We start from the raw sequence: 25,902 nt of genomic DNA on the forward strand, positions 1-25,902 counted from the left end.
TAGAGTGAGTTCTTGAAGTGACACCTACCTACTTTTAAGCTCAGTTACAACAAAAGTGGGAACAAAGCTTCCTGTTTGCCCTTTGCTCCAACTAGATTTGAGTTTTTGCCCTTAACTTGGAGAGTAAAAAGTCCCAATTTTCTGTATGCAATGCTGCCTGGCCCTGCGAGCGCTTTAGACAGGAGGAGCATGGGGTTGGCAGGACATGGGAGTCCTTGCTTTTGCTTCAGTCAGAGGGCACAAACTAGGGAGCAGCAGGGGATAAAATGCAATAAGTAGCAGGGTTAATGCTTTTGCTAAAGGCTTGGTTGGTCTCTGAGCTCTACTCTGGTTACTGTGCAGCCCAAAGGTGTAAGCACAAATACTTAGGGGCCCATTTACTTACTCACGAACCAGCCGAATGTGTCCGATTGCATTTTTTTCGTAATGATCGGTATTTGGCGACTTTTTCGTTGCAATCCGGATGTTGCGTAAAATCTGGCGATTTTTTCGTAGCGTTAAAACTTGCACGAAAAGTCGCGCCTTTTTCGTAGCCATTCCGAAAGTTGCGCAAAATGTCGCGATTTTTTCGTAGCGTTCGGATTCATTCAAGCTTCAGTATGGTGACTTTTCTTGGGCCAGGTTGGAGCTGCAGGGTGCCATTGAGTCCTATGGGAGGCTTCCAAAATCATGCTAAGTCTGAAAGTTTCGGCCGCCACTTACGAGCGCTCAATACAAAAAAGTCGCGACAAGATACGAGCGAATTGTAATGGCTACGAAAAACTCGCGTTTTTTCACGAAAATCGCATTGGTAATGAAAAAGTCGCGACAATTTCCGAAAAGTCGTAAAGGCGCCGAAAAAAATCGCAAAAAATACGAAAAAGACGCAAAATGTTCGTTTTCCAATCGGAATTTTTCCAATTCGGATTCGAATTCGTGTCTTAGTAAATCAGCCCCTTAATGTATGGTCCCTAAGAGCTGCAGTTTTGCCATATGAGTCCTTATGCCTGTACCATGGGTAAATGGGCCATTTTATCTCTTCCATTGTGCCCAGATATCTTTGAATGCTCTGGCCAATTAGGGTAAATATTGTCAGCGCTGGATTTCTCATCTAGGCGCCCCAAGGCCCACCCCCCTTCATCGTCCCCCAACCACAACCACCCAGCCGCCCCTAAATTTGTGCCGTCCTAGGCCTGGGCCTTTGTGGCCCAGCCACAAATCCGGGCCTGAATATTGTATGCAGTGTAGATAGGGTTGCCAACTCTACCGCCGTTTGTTGCAGGGCAGGCAGTGCCGTCACAGAGGCAGGGAAGAGGCGGGCCACGGTGTCACTGGGCAGGGCTATGACTCTCAATTGGCTGATCGCCGAGTCAATCTCAATAAGTCCTGCCCAGTTTTCCTCATTTGGAAAGCTGGGCACAAGGTTGTGCACAGTTGTGCCCGGTTTTCTGAAGGGTTAAAACCGGACAGGTGGCCCTAAGTGCACAACTGTCTAGTGGATCATCCCACTTTGCAGATTTTGTATGTGTGACCCAAACCATCACCCATAAAAACATATATTTTTCTGCCCTGCAGGGGTACTTACATAATAAAGTTGTTGACATGGGGTGCATGTACTATCCCAAAGAAAATAAGTCTTAAACTTCCTAGTGATTCCTGATAGCAATCTTTCGTGTAAACAGCATCATAGAGAGTAATGTAACCTTACTTTAAGAAGTCACTAAAGTGAACATGTCTTTCCACTTCAAATGGGCAGTAGAGTGGTCACTTTCATTGGGAGGGGCAAAGTTGTTAGGCATCCCCCTACTGATTCCAGTTGCTTACTTCCTACTGAATCTGCTATTTTTGGGTTTGGCAAAACCCTGAATCCTTCGTAAAAGATTCAGGCGTATAGCGAACTGAATCCTAATTTGCATATGCAAATTAGGCTATTGAAGGGTTAAACAATAGAGCACGCAAAGCTTCTGTATTTTTAAGGTTTTGGATTCATTGAGATAGTTGAGAGATATGTCTCCTCTACCCTTGCTATGGTTCCATGGAAAATTGTCTAGGGTGTTGTCTCAGTCTTGTGAGAAGTGGCAGATAGTTCTGCTAGTATGTGTCTGAGCTTGTAAGAAAGCAAAAACACTAATGGGTAATGAGGGTAGGGTTGCCACCTGTCCAGGTTTGACCCGGAAGGGCTGCTCAGGTCAAAATGTCCTGCCTGGTTTCCCTGATTAGGAAAACTGGGCAGGACTCCATAATATTGATGCAGCAATTGGCCAAACGCTGCGTCATAACCCTGCCCCTCTGTCCCGCGATGTCACAGCCCCACCTCCTCCCCGCCCCCCATGATGTCACAGCCACCCCCTGCCCAGCTTTCTTAGCCAGCAGAGGTGGCAAACCTAAATGAGGAATGGCCACCAATTTTTCTGTGTTGATACAGTAGTCTGTGATTTGTATTTATATGGATTGTTTTAATAGTGTGAGTATATGAGGAAGGGCTCCTATGTATAACAGAAGGTCGGCAAACACCGCAGGGGCCTATCCAGATTCCCTGGAATTTGTAGTAGTTGGAGTAGTGGGTCTAGGGTCAGATTGAATAGCAGGGGCAATAGCACGCATCCTGTGTCCTTCTGTATAGCGATAGGGTTTGGCCATCAATAAGGAGTTGTGTTTGTGTGCTGGAGTATATTGTGTGAATATATTTTTCAAAAGTTGAGCCTAGTTTTCTAGCTTCTGGTACCTTGCACAGAAAGGGCCATAGTATTTTATCTATTCATTTTAAATATGTAAATAGTAAAAAAAAATTGAACCAAGAAGGGGCGGGACCCTTATTATCACAGGGGGTCAGTTGGTTGATGAGAACGGGGAAAAAGCAGAAATTCTGAACTTCTGGGTATCAAGGCTTCCTTTATAACACACCCAGTTCTAGTAATACAACTACTGACTCATGGGTCACTCAGTAAGAAACTAAAAAGAGACTTGTACATGTAAAGGTAAATAAAGGTCCTGGACCAGATGGTATTCATCCCAGGGTACTAAAAGAGCCTAGCTCTGTAATTGCAAAACCTTTTCAAAATTCACTGAGGTCTGGCATGGTGCTGAGAGACTGGCGGATTGCTAATATGGTGCTGTTATTGAAAAAGGGATCCCATTCTCAACCTGAAAACTATAGGCCTGTTGGCCTGACATCAATGGTAGGAAAGGTTTTGGAAGTGGTTATAAGGGATAGTAAACTTGAATACACTGTAAATCACATTACTGTGAGTTTGTGCCAGCATGGTTTTATGCGTAACACATCTTGCCAGACTAATTTAATTGCGTTTTATGGGGAGGTGAGCAGGAACCTCATCTCTGGGATGGCAGTGTGATCTACTTGGACTTTGCTAAAGCATTTGATACAGTATCACATAAAATGGTAATGTTAAAATTTGAGGAATATTGGCCTAGAACATGATATTTGTACTTGGATAGATTACAGAGAGTGGTAGCAAATGGAAGATTTTCTAATTGGGCCAGTGTTGTTAGTGGAGTACCGCAGGGGTCAGTCCTTGGTCCTTTGCTTTTTAACTTGTTTATTAATGACCTGGAGGTGGGCATAGACAGTACTGTTTCTATTTTTGTTAATGATACTAAATTGTGCAAAACTATAAATTGCATGTAGGATGTTGCCGCTTTGCAGAGTGATTTGATATTTGGAAAACTGGGCAGCAAACTGGAAAATGAGGTTCAGTGTTGACAAGTGCAAAGTTATGCTCTTTGGTAGAAACAATATAAATGTGAGTTACACACTAAATTGTTGTGTTGGGGGGATCCTTAACTGATAAGGATCTTGGGATTTCTGTAGATAACAAGTTGCAGGCAGTGTCATTTAGCGGCTACTAAAGCAAATAAAATGCTGTTGTGCATAAAAAGGGCATTGACTCAAAAGATGAAAACATAGTTTTGCTTCTTTATAGGTCCCTGGTAAGGCCTCACCTTGAGTATGGGGGGCAGTTTTGGGCTGGATATTAATGAGCTGGAGAAAGTGCAGAGACTGCAACTAAACTGGTAAAGGGGATGGAAGATTTAAGCTATGAGGTTAGACTGTCGAAGTTGGGGTTGTTTTCTCTGGAAAAGAGGCGCTTGCGAGGGGACATGATTACTCTGTACAAGTACATTAGAGGGGATTATAGGCAGATAAGGGGTGTTCTTTTTTCCCATAAAAACAATCAGCGCACCAGAGGTCACCCCTTTAGATTAGAGGAAAGGAGTTTCCATTTGAAGCAGCGTAGGTGGTTTTTCACAGTGAGGGCAGTGAGGTTATGGAATGCCCTTCCTAGTGATGTTCTGCAGATTCTGTTAATGCCTTAAATAGGGGCTTGGATGAGTTCTTCAACAAGCATAGGTCGGTACGGGTCTATGTGTGCACATTGGGATTTGCTTGAAAAGGTTGAACTTGAAGGATTTTGGTCTTTTTTCAACACAGCTTAACTAGGTAACGGTGAAAGCTTTCTCTGCATCTAGGCTCAGGAGTATATTTTTACTGTTTCTGACTTTTAGACGTTATTTGTGTGGGATCTTTATTGGGTATAGGATTGAAAATGGTGTAGATATCTGTAAAACATGTGTAGTGATGTCTTCTGTGTGCTTTAAATGTTGATAATAAGTTGTACTACATGCGTGCGTAGAATTTTATAGTATTTGGCAGTGTAGCCGTCACTGTTGTTTTATTGATGGCTCATTGTTTTATTGCATTTGTTACTTCCATGGTGTTAAGAGGAACATTTAGTGCTTTTTAACGCTATTTATTTCTGGAAGGTTTACCCTAGTCAGAATTTGTTTCATTAGCGTTTTGTTTAGGTCCTCAGCCTTTAGAGTAGTTCTCTATGATTTTGATTATTTCCTCAGTGTTTGTGTGATCTGCCTTTTGTTTGGGGCTTTTTAGTTTTATTATGTGTCTGTTCATAGTAGGGGTTTTTGTGAGATTAACTAATAAGTTTCCAGTTTTATTGCCCCATCTGTAATACTGTATTTGTGTTTTGTTAATTCTAATTTTGATTTGGCTTGTGCTAAAACATATGTTTCCAATAAATGGTTGGCTTCTTTGTATCGTTTGATTCCGCTTCTTGTTTTTAAATACATTTTACATGAGCTAGTCTTCCCTTTTTTTCCTTGTCATGTAGGCAATGATGTCTCCACTGGTTTTCAATATAATTGTGGAATACTTCTAATTTAGCGAGGTATGAGGGGAACATCCAATACTTGGTTAGTGTTACTGGCTTTGGTAGGTTAATACTAATATGTATAGAGGCATGGTTGGAGATGAGCATTTCTTTGATTTCTGCTCTGTATATTTTGGGAAATAGTTCCTCCTGTATTAGTATGTAATTGATCCTAGAGTGTGTTGAGTAAAATTTGAACTGTTTTTCTTGTGGGTTTAGTATCCTCCAGGGGTCTGTCACTGACAAATGTTCTTCCAGCTGGTGAATACCTCCCCGTCCTTTCTTCTGTTGTGGTTTTTTGGGGAGCCAGTCTTATCTATGTTTGGGTCATGAATTGTGTTGAAGTCACCACCTATTATTAAATTTGTATAGTACCAAATGTTGTGTTAAATGTTAGTTAGGGCTGTTTGGGGCAAAAATATTGACTATAGTATATATTGTTTCTGTTATCTGTAGAATCTGGTTGAGTACCCTGTAGGTTAGTGGTGTGGTGATTAATATGGCTATTCCGCATTGCTCGGAGGTGAAGGTGGCCGAGTAGCATTCCTGAATGAATTTTGCCCTCAGTGTTGTATTGTCACCTGTTTTCCAGTGTGTTTCTTGCAATAAATTATGTCAGGTCTTTTATAGGTGTTGTAGTGTCTTGCTTCAGCCCTGCCACATTCCAATAAACTATATTTACTGTCTGTTGGTGCCTAGTGTATAATGTGGTTGTGTCATGTTTGCTTGGGCTTAATTTATATTGTCACAGTTGCTGTCCATAGTCAAGGGTCCGCCCATCCCAGCCAATGGGTTCCCTGGTGTGTTTCCCTTTTGTTCCATACATGGAACCTGGATTAATAATATAGACCATTCTTTAGCAAAAGGCAACTTAGAAACTAACAAAAACATTAATGTTAACTGCAAATTTAACTGGTCACTCTCTATTTAAGGAAGACTGAGGATATTGAGAGTTGGGTGGTTACAATTCATAATTTCTTTGTGGGTCTCTGACCCGGACTGGCAATCTGTGGATTCTAGTAAATGCCAAAGGGGCTGTTGGGTCTTGTCTTTCTTCTCCCTGTTGAATGTTGTGTCAAAATCCCAAATGCTCTCTTGCTGCCGGGGTAAGTGATGGCGGCAGACAGGGATAAACTCCCTTCTTGTTTGGAAAACCGATACAGCGAAATCTTGAAAAATTAGTATCCTGTTGCAGTGCACTTGCAGGTCTTTTGTTTTCCTGTACGCCTGTAGAATTAGCTCTCTGTCCATGTAGTTTATATATTTTTCCATGACCAGACGTGTTTTGTTCCTGCTTTGTGGGCTGTCCCTGCCGATCCTATGTACTCTTTCAATGCTGTTAGGTGGTAGTTGCCATACAGAGGTCAGTGAGAAGAAACTGTTAGTTCTGATGGTAGTACAGATTTTGGTATTCCAACAAATCAGAGGTTATTTCTCCTTGACCTGTTTTTCAGGCCATCAGCTTTTTCTTGCAATTCTTTAATTAGTTGGGTCTGGAGGCTAACCTGGTTTTGTGTGTCAAGGAGGTGGTCTTCAGTGTCGCTGACTCTTTTCAGCTTTTGGGTAGTAGAGGTTTCTCAAGGTATTTGTCCATAGGTTGCTGATAGATAATTTTGGTGGGTAGGTGTAAAATTTTGCTGTTGCGTAGTCTTGGTATATCTCTTTTGGGCAGCAAGAGAGTCACAGGGTGTCACAGCATTGCCAATACTGTCACATGCTGGAGAGAACCTTATATTGTGGAGTTATTCTGCCATTGGGGGAGTTAGGATTATGACATCCTCCCCACATATGGTTTAGTGTGGAATGTTTACTACTGTATGTGGGTTGGTAGTTGGATAGGAGTGTTGCCCCTTATACTTGGGGTGTGAATGGTGGTTGTGGTACCCTCGAGTGAAATTTAGGGATGGAAGCAGATGTTGAGGTGAGCCAATCAAGCTGCAAAACAGTTTCTGGGTAGGATTTGGCCCAAGAGCTAGCCCAAGAAGGGTCATGGTTTGAATCCTGGTAACAGCATTGCAGTCACAATATCCCACAAGTCTGAGGGGGTAACTTGTAAGAAACATGATGTATTTGAGGTTTGCCGTGGGTGTTTATGGCCCTTGGGCTCCCCAACCCACTGTCAATAGCTGTACCTTGTGAAGAGGATGTAGGTCTTTGTGGATCTGTAGCGGCACCAGGAGCATTTTATAGAGTTGCGTGCCCCGGTTGTTATAGCTGCCTCTCTATTTTGGCGCCACGTGGATCTAGGCCTCAGCTGTGTAGGCCTGAGCCTGCTGGGTTTCCGTTGTCAGGTTTCCCAACCCTCAGAGGGGTAGAGCACAGGTCAGCCTGGATTGGTCTCATCTTCTCTTTGTAGTACTGTCACATTGTGTCTATAGCAGGTAGTCCAGCTGCCAGGTGAATCGAAAAGCTTGAATGTAGAGGTCGAGATATTGGGAGTAACTGTGAAAATATGATAAAAGTAAAAAGCATGCCTTAGCATTTATGCAGCTTTCCCGACAGATATCTGGCAGAAAATCGGCCAGATATGTAACAAACCAGTTTGATTCTGCCGAGGGGCTTGCATAGGCCATAATGTATGGGTGGCTGGCCAAATCGGGCCCAGATCAGCTCAAATGCTGTGATTTTCTAATTGTACTATTTATTTCAAGAAGTGAGGCACAACCATTCCTTTGTAATGGAGTAAAGAGCAGCAAAGGAGGGAGTAAAGCTCAAAATAAGTACATTATGTTTATTTCATTCTTTGCCTGTGAATGTAAAGGTACATTGTGTGGATAAAAGGACCTATAACTACCTGATGACGCAGTTGCTAGATGTCTCAATAAAATGTCTTTCTTTAAATCAGTATTAAATCTAACAAAGTCTGATTCTAATTAACTAGCCAATTATTAAGTATAAGATACTGTGATTTCATGCACATGTTTGCTTCTTTCAATCAAGTATTAATACAATATACTTACATTAGAAAAGTCCATGGCAAGGCCAACTGAACTTTCTGTTATACCTGAAATCAGACCAAATAATAATTTTTAAATAATCAAAATAATTTAAGCACTGAGCATGGTCCCAATACAACTGTTGCTGGTACAGGTCTTGCTATAGAAAATTATTTATATTCGCCAAGCAGATAATGAGGTTATTAGTTTTGCTCTTCTATTTCTTTGTGGTATATGTGTGTTATGGGCAGGAACTAAGAGTTTCCTCATATCGTCTATAGTTGTTTGATGGTCATTCATCTTCATTGCACAAAATCATACCTGGAATATTCTTTTCTTCTATCTCTGGCTCAGCTGCTCTCTCTACCAGTGTAGGTACTATATTCCTATGGGGTTCCTAAAAATAGAAAATATTTTTGGTAAAAAAAAAAAAGTGCCTCAGCTGTATATGTAAAGGGTCAGAGTTTCAAAGTGGAAGCGACCCCAAGCAGGGGTCCCCAAGCTTTTGTACTTCTAACCACATTCAAAAGTGTTGGGGAGCAAGACAAGGGTAAAAAAGCTCCAGGGTCACCAAATAAGAGCTATGATTGGCTAATTGGTTCTGTTTGGCAGTACACTGGATCAACTGGAAAACCCCAGGTCCCGAGCCTTTTCAATAATAAAATCCATATCTGTATATGTGAAATCACTAAAATATGCATGGCTAAAAGGATCCTGGATCTTTCTGCTGACCAACATAAATTGGTTCAATATGATATGGACTTTCCCTCTTCATAACTATATATTATAAAGCAACAATCCAATATATGTCGCATTTTTGTACACTTGTGCAGCTCATTTATATTCAATTTGGTTTATTTGGGCAATAAAATGAAAGACAAAATTACAGCTGCTTAGATATAAAAACTGCGGAAACCCAGTTAACATAAGCTGTGGCTTTAGAGGTTTGCATTGAAATGACTTATTTCGGAGCCAGAAATAACGTAATCAAATGTCCTCTTGTCATCTGTCTCTTTCCTTTATGTAAGCATTAAAATTTGTGTGTCTTGGCAGGAAAGTAATATATAATTTTTCTGTTATAGGAGTGCCTGTCAAAAAAGATACTGTATTTATATAGGAGGAAAGTGTCTAGTTTATGGTATGCATTTAACTCATCAGAGAATCCTATAACAACAAGTTCTATTACTGCAATATAAACAGTGCTAGTAGTTGGTGCATTGCTGTACACTGATTATTAAGATATAGTGGGGCCCTCATACATGAGCAGATTTATACTGCAGAGTCAGGTCCCTCAGACGATTGAGCAGCCTATCTGCCCATGTATGGAGCCCTCTGAAAAACCTACCCAACCAATATCTTGCCTCAGGCAGCAGGGAAGGGCCAATTACCAGGGTTGGCAAAAAGCTTTCTCTGGTAAATGTAACAAATTTTAAAAAAATTTTAAATGAAAATTCGGCTCTGCTAATGCAGAGAGTGCAATAGTGCTCTCAGCACTAGCGATAAGGTCCCCTCTGGACCAGATAAAGTTGAAAGCACGGAACGGGAGAGAGGGGGAGGCATTGGGGCCCCAGAATCACAGCTGTCTGACTGAATATCAGAAAAGCAAAAAAAAGGTAAAGTTGTGCTCAAGCACTAAATTTGAAACCATTAGGCGGGGGTGCAATGAGGCTGCGACCACAACATTTATATAGACAGCAACAAGAGATCCTCTGCACTCACCCATTATCAATATGTATAATTCTGTGCATTAAAGGTGAAGGAACATTAAAAATCACTTGGGGGGTAATCACTTACCTTTTACCCCTGGCACCCCCCAGTGATTTTAACTTTACTTTCTCCTTTAAGCAAGCAAGATATGCCCTCCCCTTTAGGCAAAACAGGGATTGTTTGTCTATATATTGCAATATACTTCAAGCTGCCCAACGACATCATCCCCAGTCTGGCCAGTCCTACACTGACTTATGCGATTCATTAAGAATTCTACTGTTTCAATATACATTTAACAAAGGGACTGAGTTTTACCTGCAACTTACTTGCTTTCAAGGTTAAAACCCACAAATGGTTGTCCTTTTATTGGCTCCACTGGGAACACTTGACTTTAGCTGAGAATATCGAATTAGCCTCATATCTCTCACCTTACGTGGGCATCTCAGGGGAAAGATCTGCTCATTTGTCATCATTCAAAAAGTCATGGATCGCCTGTAGGTGGATGAAAACTGGAAGCACTGCAAATCACTGAGACTGTTGTATAGAAACAGAGCAGTGTAAGTTTCTGCAGGGCCAGGCCTACCAGGGTCGGACTGGCCAACTGGGACACTAAGTGGTCATATTGAGCCCCATCATTTTGGGCACCTTGTGAGGTGAGGGGCAGCTTGAAAAACTGGATTAATGTCAGCCAGAAATCTGCTGCGGAAGAGTAGTCGGGGCACTGCTGCCATAAGGAAAGCTGAGCAAGGCAGCAGCCTGTGGTAATTTCATGAGCTGAAATTCTAATTAAATTCCAATTTAAATTGGAATTTCAGCTCTTCATTTATCAGCATAGAGCAGATTTGCACCTGGGCAGTAACCCATAGCAACCAATCACATTTTTGGATTTGGAATACTTTCCTGTGGTGGTAAAACTATGTACCCATGGATATTTTTATACTTGTTGGAACTGTTGTGTGTTTTCCATATGTGTCCATATAGGAAACTCGGTAATACATAAAATGGTGTACTGTGAGCACAGCTCAAATAGGTGTCTGGTGCTAACAATGTACAGCTAATCGCAGAGCCAGGGCATCCAGGGCAGGGAAACATTAGTTAAATCAGATCAATTATTTTTTGGTCAGTAACCTGCCTATCAAACTGATGAATTACAACTAGCCAATCCTAAATATTCTTCCTTTACAGGTCCATAACATGCCTTACCGATGATGCTATGCTTGGGTATTAGCAAGGGAGGGGTCCGGCTCTGCACAGCTAGTGCTCAGCGCTATGCTGGGACGCACACCGGGTAAGAAAATTATGTTTTCTGTGTGTTCATGTAGAATTAAGTTACATACTTACATAGTTACATAGGGTTGAAAAAAGACCAGAGTCCATCAAGTTCAACCCTTCCAGCACACACAACCCACACCTACCAATCTATACACTCACATAAACTATATATACAACCAGGGTATTAAATGAGCTGAGTGCTGTGATTGCCAAACCTCTTCACTTAATTTTTCAGGATTCATTGAGGTCTGGCATGGTGCCGAGAGACTGGCGGATTGCTAATGTGGTGCCATTATTTAAAAAGGGATCCCGTTCTCAGCCTGAAAACTATAGGCCTGTTAGTCTGACATCAGTAGTAGGAAAACTTTTGGAAGGGGTAATCAGGGATAGGGTACTTGAATACATTGCAGTTCACAATACTATTAGTTTGTGCCAGCATGGTTTTATGCGTAACAGATCTGGCCAGACTAATTTAGTTGCCTTTTATGAGGAGGTGAGTAGGAACCTCGATGCTGGAATGGCAGTTGATGTCATCTACTTGCACTTTGCTAAAGCGTTTGATACAGTACCTCACAGAAGGTTAATGATCAAATTAAGGAATATTGGCCTAGAACATAATATTTGTAATTGGATAGAGAACTGGCTGAAGGATAGAGTACAAAGAGTGGTGGTAAATGGAACATTTTCTAATTGGGCCAGTGTGGTTAGTGGAGTACCGCAGGGGTCAGTCCTTGGTCCTTTGCTTTTTAACTTGTTTATTAATGACCTGGAGGTGGGCATAGAGAGTACTGTTTCTATTTTTGCTGATGACACAAAATTGTGCAAAACTATAAGTTCCATGCAGGATGCTGCCGCTTTGCAGAGCGATTTGACAAAATTGGAAAACTGGGCAGCAAACTGGAAAATGAGGTTCAATGTTGACAAGTGCAAAGTTATGCACTTTGGTAGGAATAATATAAACGCGAACTATCTACTGAATGGTAGTGTGTTGGGGGTATCCTTAATGGAGAAGGATCTGGGGGTTTTTGTAGATAACAAGTTGTCTAATTCCAGGCAGTGTCATTCTGTGGCTACTAAAGCAAATAAAGTGCTGTCTTGTATAAAAAAGGGCATTGACTCAAGGGATGAGAACATAATTTTGCCCCTTTATAGGTCCCTGGTAAGGCCTCACCTTGAGTATGCGGTGCAGTTTTGGGCTCCAGTCCTTAAGAAGGATATTAATGAGCTGGAATTAGACAACTTGTTATTTACAAAAACCCCTAGATCCTTCTCCATTAAAGATACCCCCAACACACTACCATTAAGTAGATAGTTCACAGTTATATTATTTCTACCAAAGTGCATAACTTTGCACTTGTCCACATTGAACCTCATTTTCCAGTTTGCTGCCCAGTTGCCGCTCAGCAAAAATAGAAACAGTACTCTCTATGCCCACCTCCAGGTCATTAATAAACAAGTTAAAAAGCAAAGGCCCAAGGACTGACCCCTGCGGTACTCCACTAACCACACTGGTCCAATTAGAAAATGTTCCATTTACCACCACTCTTTGTACTCTATCCTTCAGCCAGTTCTCTATCCAATTACAAATATTATATTCAAGGCGAATATTCCTTAATTTGATCATTAACCTTCTGTGAGTCACTGTATGAAAAGTGTGCACAGTTTGTTGACATTTGAATTACATGTACCTATAGAATGATAAGAAATTAACCTATGACAAATTTCCTATGTATGTATATGTTATGGATATTGGACGGTTCGTCAGACAGACAGACAGGTTTGAATCTACCATCTACCAATACACCATGTTAGCTAGTGTCTGGTGCTTTTATCCTGAATGAAAAGTAAACAATCCCTTTAAATCAACCCCCTAGATTAGCTGTGACCTAGCTTACTTTGATTATGAACTTGCCGCATTGTCCAGCTCTGGCCATAGCCAGTAAAAGGCAATTAGCAATCAGTGTTCCCTAAGGGCAGTGGCACATGGGGAGATTCGTTACCACGGACAACTAATTTCCACGCAATACCATCCTACCGGCAAGTATGTAAATCACCGGTGGGATGGCATACGCGTCCCAAAGTCGCCGAAGTTTCCTCTCAAGGCAACTTCAGGCACTAATATCCCTGACATGGTGGGATGGCATATGCACTGCTTCGGTTTACCGAAGTTGCCTTACAAGGAAACTTTTTTGCCGGTGGGATGGCATTTTGGAGAGATTAGTCTTCCACAATAGCGAAGATTTATTGCGGTTGACTAATCTACCCATGTGCCACTGCTGTAAGGGTGAATACACACAGAGCTACTTAGTAGCAGCTACTTTTCACAGCTACTAAACACAGCTATCAGTAAAAGGCCAGCATTGTCTATTTTAGTAGCTATGACAAGTAGCTGCTACTAGTAGCTCTGTGTGTCTCTATCCTAAGTGACAATCAAGCATTGTTTGAGAGCCAGAACCTTCTGTGTCCCCAGTGAGGCTCTCAGTTGTACCTCACCGATCTGAATGCAGCCACAGGGGGACACTACAGGGCTCTAATGGAGATTGTCTTGTAAAGTTAGTGCAGAAATGTCCGCATTTGCCCTTAGCTAAACAGTGAGAGAGTATATAGCTAGAATTTCAGTCATAAAGTGGGCCAGGACTGCTGAGTTTTGGGAACGGACACTGACGCAGCCACATGAGTCAGAGGAAATACACTCATCTATACAAACACAATATTATTATTATTATGATGATTCCTACTTGTTCAAAAAGTAAGTTTATTTTTGTCTTCTACTTTTCTAAACACCACATATTGTTTTCTAGCACACACACAGAATTATTATCTGTTCATAATTCTGTTCCACTAAGTAATAAAAATAAGAAGTATTTTTGTGTCTGCTATCCAGGTCCGGCCCCCGGGATCATTACCAGCTGTTGGGCATTGAAAGAAAGGCTACGAGCGAGGAGATTAAAAATGCTTTCTTCACTATGTCAAAGAAGGTAATGCTCCAATCCACACTCTATAGATCTTGGTTATTTATCATCAAGTTCGAGTGGCAAATTCCAATTCCTCAGTGTTCCACTGCTTTAAAGGAGAACCAAGCTCTAAAAATGAATATATCTACAAAAGCTTTACTTTATATACTGAGATACACCGGACTAGGTTTGGCATCTCTATAACAATAAGGATTCAGGCATTCAAACTTATCAGAGGAGCTGATCATCTTGTATTCTGTTAGGGCTGTGACACACGGAGAGATTAGTCTTCGCGCAACAAATCTTCCTTGTCGCGGGCGACTAATCTTCCCGAAATGCCATTTCCTCTCAAGGCAACTTCGGCGACTTCTGCAAATCGTGGCGCCACGTATGCAATCCCACCAGCGATTTACATTCTAGCCGGTGGGATGGCATTTAGGGGAGATTAGTCGCCCGCGGTAACGAAGATTTGTCGTGCAGCGACTAATCTCCCCGTTTGTCACGGCCCTTAGGAGTGTCAGAGAAGCTAAGCTTAGAGGTCAGTGCAAACCATCAAACAGAAAATGAGGCTGATAGAAGTTGATGTTACAGGGCTGACTTCTGATTTAAATGCATTGGTTGAGAATGCCATGTAATGAGAATCTGAATCAATTATAGGTATGGGATCTGTTATCCGGAAACCTGTTATTCAGAGAGTTCCAAATTAAAGAAAGGTCATCTCCCATAGACTCCATTATAAGCCAATAATTCTAATTTTTTAAATTGATATCCTTTTTCTCTGTGATTATAAAACAGAACCTGTACTTGATCCCAACCAAGATATAATTAATCCCTATTGGAGGCAAAACAGGCCTATTGGGTTAATTAATTTTTTAGTTATGAAGATTCAAATTACGGAAAGGTCCCTTATCTGGAAAACCACAGGTCCTGAGCATTCTGTATAACAGGTCCCATACCTGTACTAATCATATACAGAGCCAGGCCAAGTAGTATTTGCACCAAAGGCAATACTACTTGGCCCGGCGCTCCCACCGCTCACTTAAGCTTAAGCTGGCTATACATTTGAAAATCTGTCTGTTTGGCAAAGTTGCCAAAAAAGCAGGTCTTTCACTGATATGCCCACCAATATGCAGTCAGTCAGATCAAGGGCCACATCAACGTGCAAATGCAGTCTTCGATCTGACAGGAAAATCAAACCTACCAGATCTGCTGGGGGTGAATAACTAAGGGTTTCTGGCAGTAAAGGTGCCCAACATGGTAAGATTCGCCCATGTTTCCCCCATATGCTCACCTTGGGTGGGCAATATCATGCTAATGTGATTATTTGCTTGATTTACATCTAGCCAATATTTGGCCAGATATTGATCAGGCCAACTTTTATATTACTTTTGTTATGATGCATTTAACTCACATGCTTTAAACCACTACTAGCACATCAGTGGTGAAGCAAACATCACCGCAGAAATATAGACAGACAAACAGATAGATAGATAGTGCCACTGTCAGGAAACAAGGCCAGGACCCAATCTGCTTACGTCATTTCCCAGTGTGTATCATTAGGAAGCCACCTATGGTGATCCTGTGTTTGATCACTACTATTTTGAAATGCCTTGTAGGCATAGCTTTAATAGCTGCTGCTCTGTATTTACTAGGTAACATCTGTAAGGCAGAAGGACTTGTGCTGTATGTGCAGTCAGATGAATCTGCATCCACCTTGGGCGAGAAGATGTTTTAACATTTCCCATCAGTGGTGTAACTACCTATACAGCAGACCTTGTGGTTGGGGGGAACCTGGCCGATGGGGGCCCAGACCAGGGGGCCTTCTGTACTGTAGTGCCCCCTCCCTGGGTACTGGTTGTGCTAGGACCCCTCAGAAGATTTAATTTGCAGGGGGGGGGGTGACAAAACCAAGTTATGCTGCTGTTTCCCATATGACAATGTAGCAGATGGGGACAATGCTGATGTAGCAAACATTGCCTAGCAACCCCTTTGCCCCATCAATTGCATTTTGTGTGCTCCTGGCAACAGTACAACACAAAGAGTTTGGAACATACATTTAAACAATATGTTTCCTACTGGGAGAACCCATAGGATGTTTACAGTTGGTCCACCTGTGTGGTTCAGTCCATATCAAAGACAGGAAGTTAATTTGGCTCAATTTAATTGATTGCAGGAACTACTACATCGGCCAAACAATCCCACTTCTACATTCCCCCTTTGTTTTAAAGTCTTGTACCTTAAAGGGGTAGTTCATCTTAAAGTGAACATTTCATATGATGTAGACTGCATTATTCCAGTGTTTAGTTTTTTTATGTTATATTGTGTATTTGCAGCTCTTAGTTGCTAGAATTTAAATAGCATAGCAACCAGGCATATAGATTTTTATTTCTTTTTCCCTGTAATAATGAAACAGTACCTTGTACTTGATGGTAGCTAAGCTGCATGAATCCATATTGGCGACAAAACAATCTATTTGTTTTCATTAAAATGTTGTTATAGTTGACAAGATATGATGATAACAGATCCCATACCTCTAATTCAAAAAGCATGCAATATAACTATTGAAGACCAAATGAAAAGGTGATTAGAATGTATTTCTTTATAATATACAGAGAGATACTTCCCCATTCATTTTCCTTTCCTACAATTACTGTTTTTACCTTAGTTGCACCCTGACAGTGACCCAACAAACCCACTCCTGCACTCTCAGTTTGTGCGCCTGAGTGAGGCCTACAAGGTGCTAAGCAGGGACACGTCCCGCAGGGAGTATGACCAACTGCTGGATGCTGTACAGAGGGACCGCTGGGCCTATGGGGCTCGGAGTTCTTACTACCAAGGACCCTCACCAAGGTAATAAATAAAGGTCATAGCTCTCTAAGCTCTGTGTATCTTTCTTAATTTGCATTTTACTTGTCTGTCACTCAACTGCTTCTTTATGTCAATATACTTCTTTTCTACCTTCTGCTTCTACTCTGCCCACGCCCTCATTATATGTTATATTTTTTTCCCATTGTCCTCCTCCCTCAGTCTTTCCCATCATCTTGATGTTTAGTATCAGGAAATTCCTCTTCTTATTGATAGACATCATAAGGGCAGAGGGAGGAATGTAATCGTTCTCATAAAAGGCCAAGTCTTAAAGGAACACATGGTTCAAATACAGACTGAACTCATGCGAGAGGTGAAGTGGTCCCACTTCCAGTAAAGTACTTCAGAGTCTGCATATCTTTGTTAAATGTACATTTCATGCAGTGACAGCTATTTTCCTTCTCATGCCATTAAGTAGGTTGTAGCTGTATGTTCTCTGAATAATCATAGAATTTCATTACATTACTGCCCATTAATGTATGCTACACCGCTATAAGTTATTGGGGTGTTGTCATTCCTTTGCTTTCACCCCCACAGTGCTGCTGCAGATGAGAATGCTCATTACTGGTCCCAGTTTGCCGCTAGGAGAGGAGATCCTACACAGCGCCGCCAGGGCCGCAATGGGCGCTTGGTCTTGTACTGTCTTCTGATAATGGCTGGAAGCCTCACAATGCACTATGTGGGCTTCAAGTAAGTACAATATTAGGCTGGTGTGTTTTTTGCTTTGTTACACAGCATATAATGTAGCTATATAATGTATAATGTAGCTCCTTTATATACTGCAGTCAGGCACTACTGAGCATCAATTCCCACGGCCTACAAGTCACTGAGTCCCCTACAGCAGTTCCGGCTGTACCCCTTTGATTGCAGTCCTGGAGCTATTTAGCTGCTTGGTGCATTTCTGGGACTGGTACCAGGGATTCCTTGCCACACATAGCTGCAACACAGTGCTCAGTCAGTTGTGGTCTGATTCCAGAAGAGAGACAGACATAATTCCAGCTAACATTAACTGTATTAAGCGATGAAACCTTTGTTGCTGGAGCCCTCTCTGTCTGTAGACAAAGCTTCTGTGATATCTGATGCACTCTGGGTCTCTGATGTCTGCTGCAGGATAACCTTGGCTAGATGCACGTGAGTGATTGTTTTACAGCTGCTAAGGCTGTGACTTCAGTTGCTCGTATCTGTGTAGCCATTAGGAAATGTTTCCTGTTCACAATATTGTGATTAACCAGGGTATTAACTGAGGGTACTGTTTTTAAAGGGGAAGCATACTCCCTTGTTCATCATAGGTTTAATGAAGCTTGAATACTTTTTGACAGTTATTCTGACCAAAATCCAGGATGTCAGCCAGTTTGTTAGTAGGCCATGTTCAGGGTATTATCTGTCATGTATGGTGCATCAGCCACACCTACGCTTTATTTCCTGCAGTTCTGAACATTCACACATGGGCTGCTAGGCAAGTGGGTCAGATTCCGGGTTAGCCTGTGTTTGGCCAGCTTTATACTCTCTAAACAAATGCTATTTTCTTGGCTGGAGATCATACAAAATGTGACCCAATTCTGCAATAGACAAACTAGATATTTTCCAATATTTGGGACCTCTGGAATACCCTCAATAGCCATCTACAGGATCCTGATTTTGCGTGCACCAGTTGCTGGGCCAAATGGCAATGACACTCAAGGCAAGTTCTTGTTCCACCTATTTCCCCTCAACATTTGTCAACATCGAATGCTACAAGTCCCCCCCACTCCCTCAGCTGGAGTTACAGTACTGCCAATGGTGCACACTGAAGCCTTCCCTTGTTATTTAACTACATACCATACTGCTTGCACTGGTAGGAAACATTGGTTGGCAGGACCTTTATTCTGAAGCATGTGAATGTGATTGTCTACTCCAGGTGAACATTGGAGAACTCCCCCCCCCACCCCACACACACAAGTTTCTTTGGTCCTGAAGAATGTCTGCAAAACCAAGTGTATAATGTATAATCAGACTTATAGAATGAAGAGAGTACTGTTTACAACAGCAACAATATATTGCATTTGGTTTAGTTTATCTTGAAATCAAGTAATGCGGATTGCCTAAAGCGGTGTATAATTATCTTATTCACCAGTCATTGTAGGAAGTCTTCACAGAAAGACCTTGCAGAAAAGAAAAAAATGTTTCAGAACTGGACGGAGAATGTGGTTATGAAAGCCAAATAGAGAATGGAAGACATGGTGGGAATGTGTTGGTTAGATATTTTGTCTTTATTCTAGAACCTTGCGGGAAATCCATTCTAACTTCATGGAGAAACAACACAAACGAATCCTGAAGATCTATAATGAGGCCAAAGAAAGAGCCAGGTGAGATGGCACCCTTCATAGTTGCCATAACCTTTAGAAAGTCTTTCCTATGTGAATGGAGAATAAAGTTTATTAAATATATTTGGTTCCTCTGAATGGAAAGCTTGTTGGTAATACAATAACCTTAGAGATGAATGTATATTATTTACTACCCCTCCTACAAGAGAATATGAAACAAGTTGCACAAGGCTAAATATTCACAGATGGCTCAGAAGTTAATAGATTTTTTTTTTACTCATAATGAAAAAGGCTTCTGAGGCAGATGCTCCATACACATTTAAAAGATTCATTCCATCCAGGGCACCATCTGCAAGAAATTTGTATGTTTTCCCACCACACTCCAAAAACATAAAGGCATGGTTCATTTGTACCTGATAAAACTGACCCTAGTGTGTGTGAGTAGGCTGTAAGCTTCACTGGGGCAGGGGGTGATGTATAAGGCCCGGGCCTAGGGCGGCACAAGTTTAGGGGCGGCATGCCGCCCTGCCGCAACAAAATTTTTACATTTGGCTCCCATACGGAGCAGTCGGGACCTCTCTTGAGGGGAAGATTCCTAACTGGGGTGGGGGGCTCAAGACAACCCAGTATGACATTGGTTTGCTCCACTAACTACCCTGATCCTACCTGTCACTCCTAGAGCAAGCTATTTCTTATAACTTCACCTACTGAGGTCTACCTAAAGCCCTTCAGCACACCACCTCCTTCAGCTCTTCGGGGGACCAAAGAGACAGAACATGTGGTCCTTGTAAAGACAAGGGAACCCTGACAAACCTGGCCAGGTACTGAACTGCCAGCAAAATTCTTTAACCCAATGATGGAAAACTACTCCTCTCCCAACTGTAAATAAGGGCTAAAACACTTCTAGGGCACTACTGAACTAAAGGTTGTTAAACCTCCTACATGTATAATCTGTTAAAAATTAGCGCAAAGCAAAGGTATATGCATGCAAATATAAGGGTGAGAGGTCTTGTGGGCCAAACTGCAAGGATTTATCATGTTAAGCATTGTTCCTCTGAGCTGTGTGCACACAAAAAGAAAGCAAAAAGTTTTCTGTGTGCACACATAATTCAATACTTAACCTACCCACTACACTGCACATACAGGGGTGTGCCAAAGCATCATTAGCATGTACAGTGCCCAGGTCTGGACTGGGAGTCAAAATAGGCCCTGGCATTTCAAGTACACAGAGGCCCAAACAGCCCCCACAGGCCAATAAATAGTGACTGTCTATGGCATCTTACAGCAGCCCCTCTGGCATTTGCCTAAATCCATAGATTGCCAGTCCAGGCCTGACAGCGAGAGAACATGGTGATCCAAATGAGGCTACATCTAATGAGCAAGTAAGCCTATCATATAGGAACACTCCTGATCCATTCTTTTTGTTTCCCAGGGTGAATGGGTTCAGGAAACAGCAGGAGATACTTCGGGAGAAACATGCAGCGTTCACAGAGAAATACCACGCAAAAAACCGTCATGAAGAATCCAAAAAATAAGGTGTTGGGTACAATAACGGTGTTTTCATGGACCCACAGGAAATTCCAATCTGTGATTCGCCTGCTCTTGCTGATTGAACTGGGGAGACACTGGTTGGATTCCCTATACAACCAGTTTAGTTACACAGAGCTTTTAGCCAAGGCTGCAAATTTCTTTATTTTTGGACCCTCTAAAAAGAAAATAGAAGTGCCAGGTGAACCAGAATAAAGGATTTGCAGCAGGTTAAAAGATTATCTTACCTCAAATATTTTGAATATTCCCTTTGCTTCTTGTAAATAAAATCTTACAAAATCAAATACATAGATGTGCTTTAATATAATTATAAACCTGATAGACCTGCAGGTCATGAACTAAAGGAAAGCATTCTAACATATACTGTCTTATTAACAAGTATCTGCACTGACAATCAGGAGCTGCTACACTGAGGCAAGTTAAGAATGAGGCGGCAGCGGCCCACAAGTTACTGGGGGGCGGCAAAAGGCTACTCCGGATAACTTTAAGGGCCAGAATTCTGATTTTGAAATCATATATTCGGCTACTCTAGTGCAGAGAGCACAATTGAATTCTACAGAAGAGACAAAGTAGTACTAGGGGGCAGATTTATCAAAATGTGAGCTCACCACTTTCTTTTAATTCTTATAGGATTTTTAGAAGCATATTTATCAAATAATGTACTTTCAGTGGTAACTTTCACCCATTGATATATACACTTCTAAAAATCCCTTGGAATGAATAAAGAAGTGTGTGAATTCTTCTGTGATGAGCTCTAATGTCACATTCTGATAAATCTGCGCCTTATAATTAAGAAGAAAGCTGTTAAGCTCAGCTGAAGTCCTACTGTAAACTCTACTGTAGAGCAAGAGGTATAGCTATTGGTACTGGAAGCCATTAAACATTCGTTGTTGGAAAGTAGTAAATCCGTTCAAAGAAATATTCAGACAAAAAGTTCAGTTTTAAAAAGAAGTCTTTCTGCCTGTTCATTGCTCCAGTGGTTCTTAAACTGTTCTGTTCACTTAAGAGCCTGGTCTGGTCTAAGTGGGCAGCTCCCCCATACACCTGGCTCCTTCTGGTTTAACATTTTGATTTCTTTTGTAGAAATGTCAACTTCTGGAGAAAAAATCTCAAGGACCCCTGCATTATACCAGTGTCTACTAGTTTTTGTGGCTGTTATTTTTCTCCAAAGCCTCCTTACCCTCTTGTCATTCTGACACATCACAGGTTAAGGCAGAGGGAGCTGCATCTCCTGGGTCTTTTGCAAAAGGCCCATTGTTAAAAAAGTAAATGTTTGTAAAAGTCCCAGGCATTTCAAACTGGTTTATGTTATTATGTAGGTCATTCAACTGTGTGATTGGGCCATGTGCATAATTGGACTGGGCCGGGGGGAGACCAGGAGAAAACCTGCTGGGTCCTGCAACCCCAGGCTGCTGTCTGCTCGGGATAGGGACACTGGTTTGCGGTGGCAGTTGTTACTTGCAGAGGCAAGTGGTGGGGCAATATTGAGGGGGTAGGGAGGGGTTGGGCGACCTTTGAGACAGGGATGTAACATTGAAGTGCTGGCCCCTAATGGGCCTGTGGTAGTCTGACATTGGCAAAGTGCACATGAAAACTGTTTATATATGTATTATATATGTATTATATATATATATAATGTTTATTTATATTTTCTGCTTAGAGACCACTGTTGCTCAATCCCAGCCTGTACATTTAGAGCCTAGATTTTGGATACAAAATCATCAGCATATCTGGACCTCTGACCCAGTTTTTTTAATAATGAGGTCTTCGATCTGCTTCGTTGACTGTGCTTAATTTTTATTGTCTCGGTTCTTCTCAGCATAATTGCACCAACAGAAAATTCATGTGATTGTGTTTGCCGTAAATCTACATTTGCAGGTCTGACCTCAGTCCAGCAGAGAGTCCTTCCCCGATGAGAGCACATAGCTAAGCAAGAAAAAGAATTTACACAGCCTCAAACAAATCTGGTTTGGGATTTTAGGGAATGGAGAACAATGCTTGCAAACTTGCAAAAGTGCTCCAAAGGCTCCAGCAGAATTGCACAAGATTGCTAAAGTATGGTGAAAAGAACCCGTGGAGACATGGTAATGGTCGATAACAAAACCCAGTGTTTCCTGGCTATCAAGTGTCTTATGCAGCTTATGGCAAAACCAGAGCCAAGACATGAATAAGAAATCAGGGCAAGAAACACAGGGACAGGCCCAATCCAAGTGACTAAAAGAACAAGTTTCCCCAATGGGATACATCTGGCCTGATTTTCTAAAGGCGTTGACCTCCAGTGCACATTGGAACTACATCTCCGACTGCATCTCCACCTTACTGGGACAGCCAGCACTCTTAGCACCAGGGCCATTCCTAAGCTGTCCCACTTTTAATTCGTCTTTGAAAAAAAAAAAGGTATGGAAAATATTCATCTTATTTCCAAATTTGAATTAAAATGATAGCAATTTGCTGTGTCAACAGGTGGTATGAATTCTCTTCAATTTGAACATTTAACTTCTTGTAAGCAGGTATAATACAAGCAACATTGCTTATTATTATAGGTATGGGATCTGTTATCTGGAAACCTGTTATCCAGAAAGCTCTGAATTAAGGAAAGGACATTTCCAAATACTTAAAAATGGTTTGTCTTTTCTCTGTAATAATAAAACAGTGACTTCTACTTTATCCTAACCAAGATATAATTAATACTTATTGGAGATCCAAATTTAGGAAAGACCTCTTATCCAGAAAATGACAGGTCCTGAGCATTTTGGATAACAGTTCTAATACTTGTATTATTATTTCAGTGTCTGTTTTTCATTGTTTGCATTTCTATTAAGTGATCTTAGTAACTGGAAACATGAGTTCATTACTCAGTTATTCATTTTCCCATATTTTTCATTCAGCTTAATATGATATATTTATTCTGTAGTTACATAGTAGTTGAGGCTAAAAAAAAACTACCAAACTTTTGCACGGGTATTTTCTGCTTTATTTCTATTTGAAGATTTTCCAGATAAAGGCAGAAAACAAATATGCCCTCCTACATTGCCAAGCTTCTCTCACTTACTAAAAATGGCACTCTGGGCCCTTTTTTGAAACTGCTTCTGGGAGAGAACTTCAAAGCTGTGTAGCTAGCCATACACAGGCCAATAGAAGTTGCCGTCTTGGCCCCTCTAGACCAATGTATATGATGCTGACTGACTGCCCAACTGATGTGTAGCGCATAGCCCATATATCTGTAAGCAGGTTTGAAAAACCCATTGGGCAAGAATTAAATTGGCGTGTTGATGCAGACTTTACCAGATGGGTCTCGTACTTCCACAGTATAAACTGATTGTTGGCCCCTGGGATACACACACTTGGCCAAACCAGGCAGAAATATCCACACATATGGCCAGCTTGACTATAAAAACTAAAATCCTTACCGAATCTTAAGGTGAAACTTAATTCTTCAAATATCAAGAATATCATCTGCAAAGTCATATTCATACACAGTTATGATATAGCCCCCTTAAGAAGCGCTTCTCCACCTTGCCAGCTTTTCTTCATGATTGACATCCTCCTTTACCTTTATTTAAAATGTCCTTACTGTGTAATAGGGCCCAAAACCTCAGGCCTTATTAATGCTTTCTAAGAAGGGGAAAAATGTTCCCTACTTTTGTACATTGGCACACAGAGCTATTTGACTCCCATAATTTACATTGGGTAGGATCACATTTACTTACCATAATAAAGTATCTATAATACAGTGGTGTGAAAAACTATTTGCCCCCTTCCTGATTTCTTATTCTTTTGCATGTTTGTCACACAAAATGTTTCTGATCATCAAACACATTTAACTATTAGTCAAAGATAACACAAGTAAACACAAAATGCAGTTTTTAAATGAGGGTTTTTATTATTTAGGGAGGAAAAAAATCCAAACCTACATGGCCCTGTGTGAAAAAGTAATTGCCCCCTGAACCTAATAACTGGTTGGGCCACCCTTAGCAGCAATAACTGCAATCAAGCGTTTGCGATAACTTGCAACGAGTCTTTTACAGCGCTCTGGAGGAATTTTGGCCCACTCATCTTTGCAGAATTGTTGTAATTCAGCTTTATTTGAGGGTTTTCTAGCATGAACCGCCTTTTTAAGGTCATGCCACAACATTTCAATAGGATTCAGGTCAGGACTTTGACTAGGCCACTCCAAAGTCTTCATTTTGTTTTTCTTCAGCCATTCAGAGGTGGATTTGCTGGTGTGTTTTGGGTCATTGTCCTGCTGCAGCACCCAAGATCGCTTCAGCTTGAGTTGACGAACAGATGGCCGGACATTCTCCTTCAGGATTTTTTGGTAGACAGTAGAATGCATGGTTCCATCTATCACAGCAAGCCTTCCAGGTCCTGAAGCAGCAAAACAACCCCAGACCATCACACTACCACCACCATATTTTACTGTTGGTATGATGTTCTTTTTCTGAAATGCTGTGTTACTTTTACGCCAGATGTAACGGGACACGCACCTTCCAAAAAGTTCAACTTTTGTCTCGTCGGTCCACAAGGTATTTTCCCAATCATTGAGATGTTTTTTAGCAAAATTGAGACGAGCCATAATGTTCTTTTTGCTTAAAAGTGGTTTGCGCCTTGGAAATCTGCCATGCAGGCCATTTTTGCCCAGTCTCTTTCTTATGGTGGAGTCGTGAACACTGACCTTAATTGAGGCAAGTGAGGCCTGCAGTTCTTTAGATGTTGTCCTGGGGTCTTTTGTGGCCTCTCGGATGAGTTGTCTCTGCGCTCTTGGGGTAATTTTGGTCGGCCGGCCACTCCTGGGAAGGTTCACCACTGTTCCATGTTTTTGCCATTTGTGGATAATGGCTCTCACTGTGGTTCGCTGGAGTCCCAAAGCTTTAGAAATGGCTTTATAACCTTTACCAGACTGATAGATCTCAATTACTTTTGTTCTCATTTGTTCCTTAATTTCTTTGGATCTTGGCATGATGTCTAGCTTTTGAGGTGCTTTTGGTCTACTTCTCTGTGTCAGGTAGCTCCTATTTAAGTGATTTCTTGATTGAAACAGGTGTGGCAGTAATCAGGCCTGGGGGTGACTACAGAAATTGAACTCAGGTGTGATAAACCACAGTTAAGTTATTTTTTAACAAGGGGGGCAATCACTTTTTCACACAGGGCC

The 25,902-nt window shown here is 41.5% G+C and overlaps 2 protein-coding genes across 3 annotated transcripts in view; both read left to right on the forward strand.

The window, feature by feature from the left end:
* Nucleotides 1–10,991: 10,991 nt before the first annotated feature.
* dnajc4 (DnaJ heat shock protein family (Hsp40) member C4) lies at nucleotides 10,992–21,034 on the forward strand (the record flags this gene model as incomplete). The annotated part of the gene is given in 6 exon segments (NM_001007514.1): nucleotides 10,992–11,096; nucleotides 13,965–14,058; nucleotides 16,700–16,884; nucleotides 17,437–17,589; nucleotides 19,158–19,244; nucleotides 20,635–21,034. Coding segments are annotated over 6 exon segments (702 nt in total). The 3' UTR covers nucleotides 20,738–21,034.
* Nucleotides 21,035–21,135: 101 nt separating this feature from the next.
* Nucleotides 21,136–25,902, forward strand: part of vegfb (vascular endothelial growth factor B) — a 38,901-nt gene continuing 34,134 nt past the window's right edge. For both annotated transcript variants that reach the window (XM_031900647.1, XM_031900648.1), the window contains exon 1: nucleotides 21,136–23,147. In XM_031900647.1, coding sequence (XP_031756507.1) covers nucleotides 22,986–23,147 — 162 coding nt within the window. In that variant the 5' untranslated portion in view covers nucleotides 21,136–22,985. The remainder of the gene's footprint in view (nucleotides 23,148–25,902) is intronic.

Source organism: Xenopus tropicalis, chromosome 4 (genome assembly GCF_000004195.4).
Source record: "Xenopus tropicalis strain Nigerian chromosome 4, UCB_Xtro_10.0, whole genome shotgun sequence".
NCBI lineage: Eukaryota > Metazoa > Chordata > Amphibia > Anura > Pipidae > Xenopus > Xenopus tropicalis.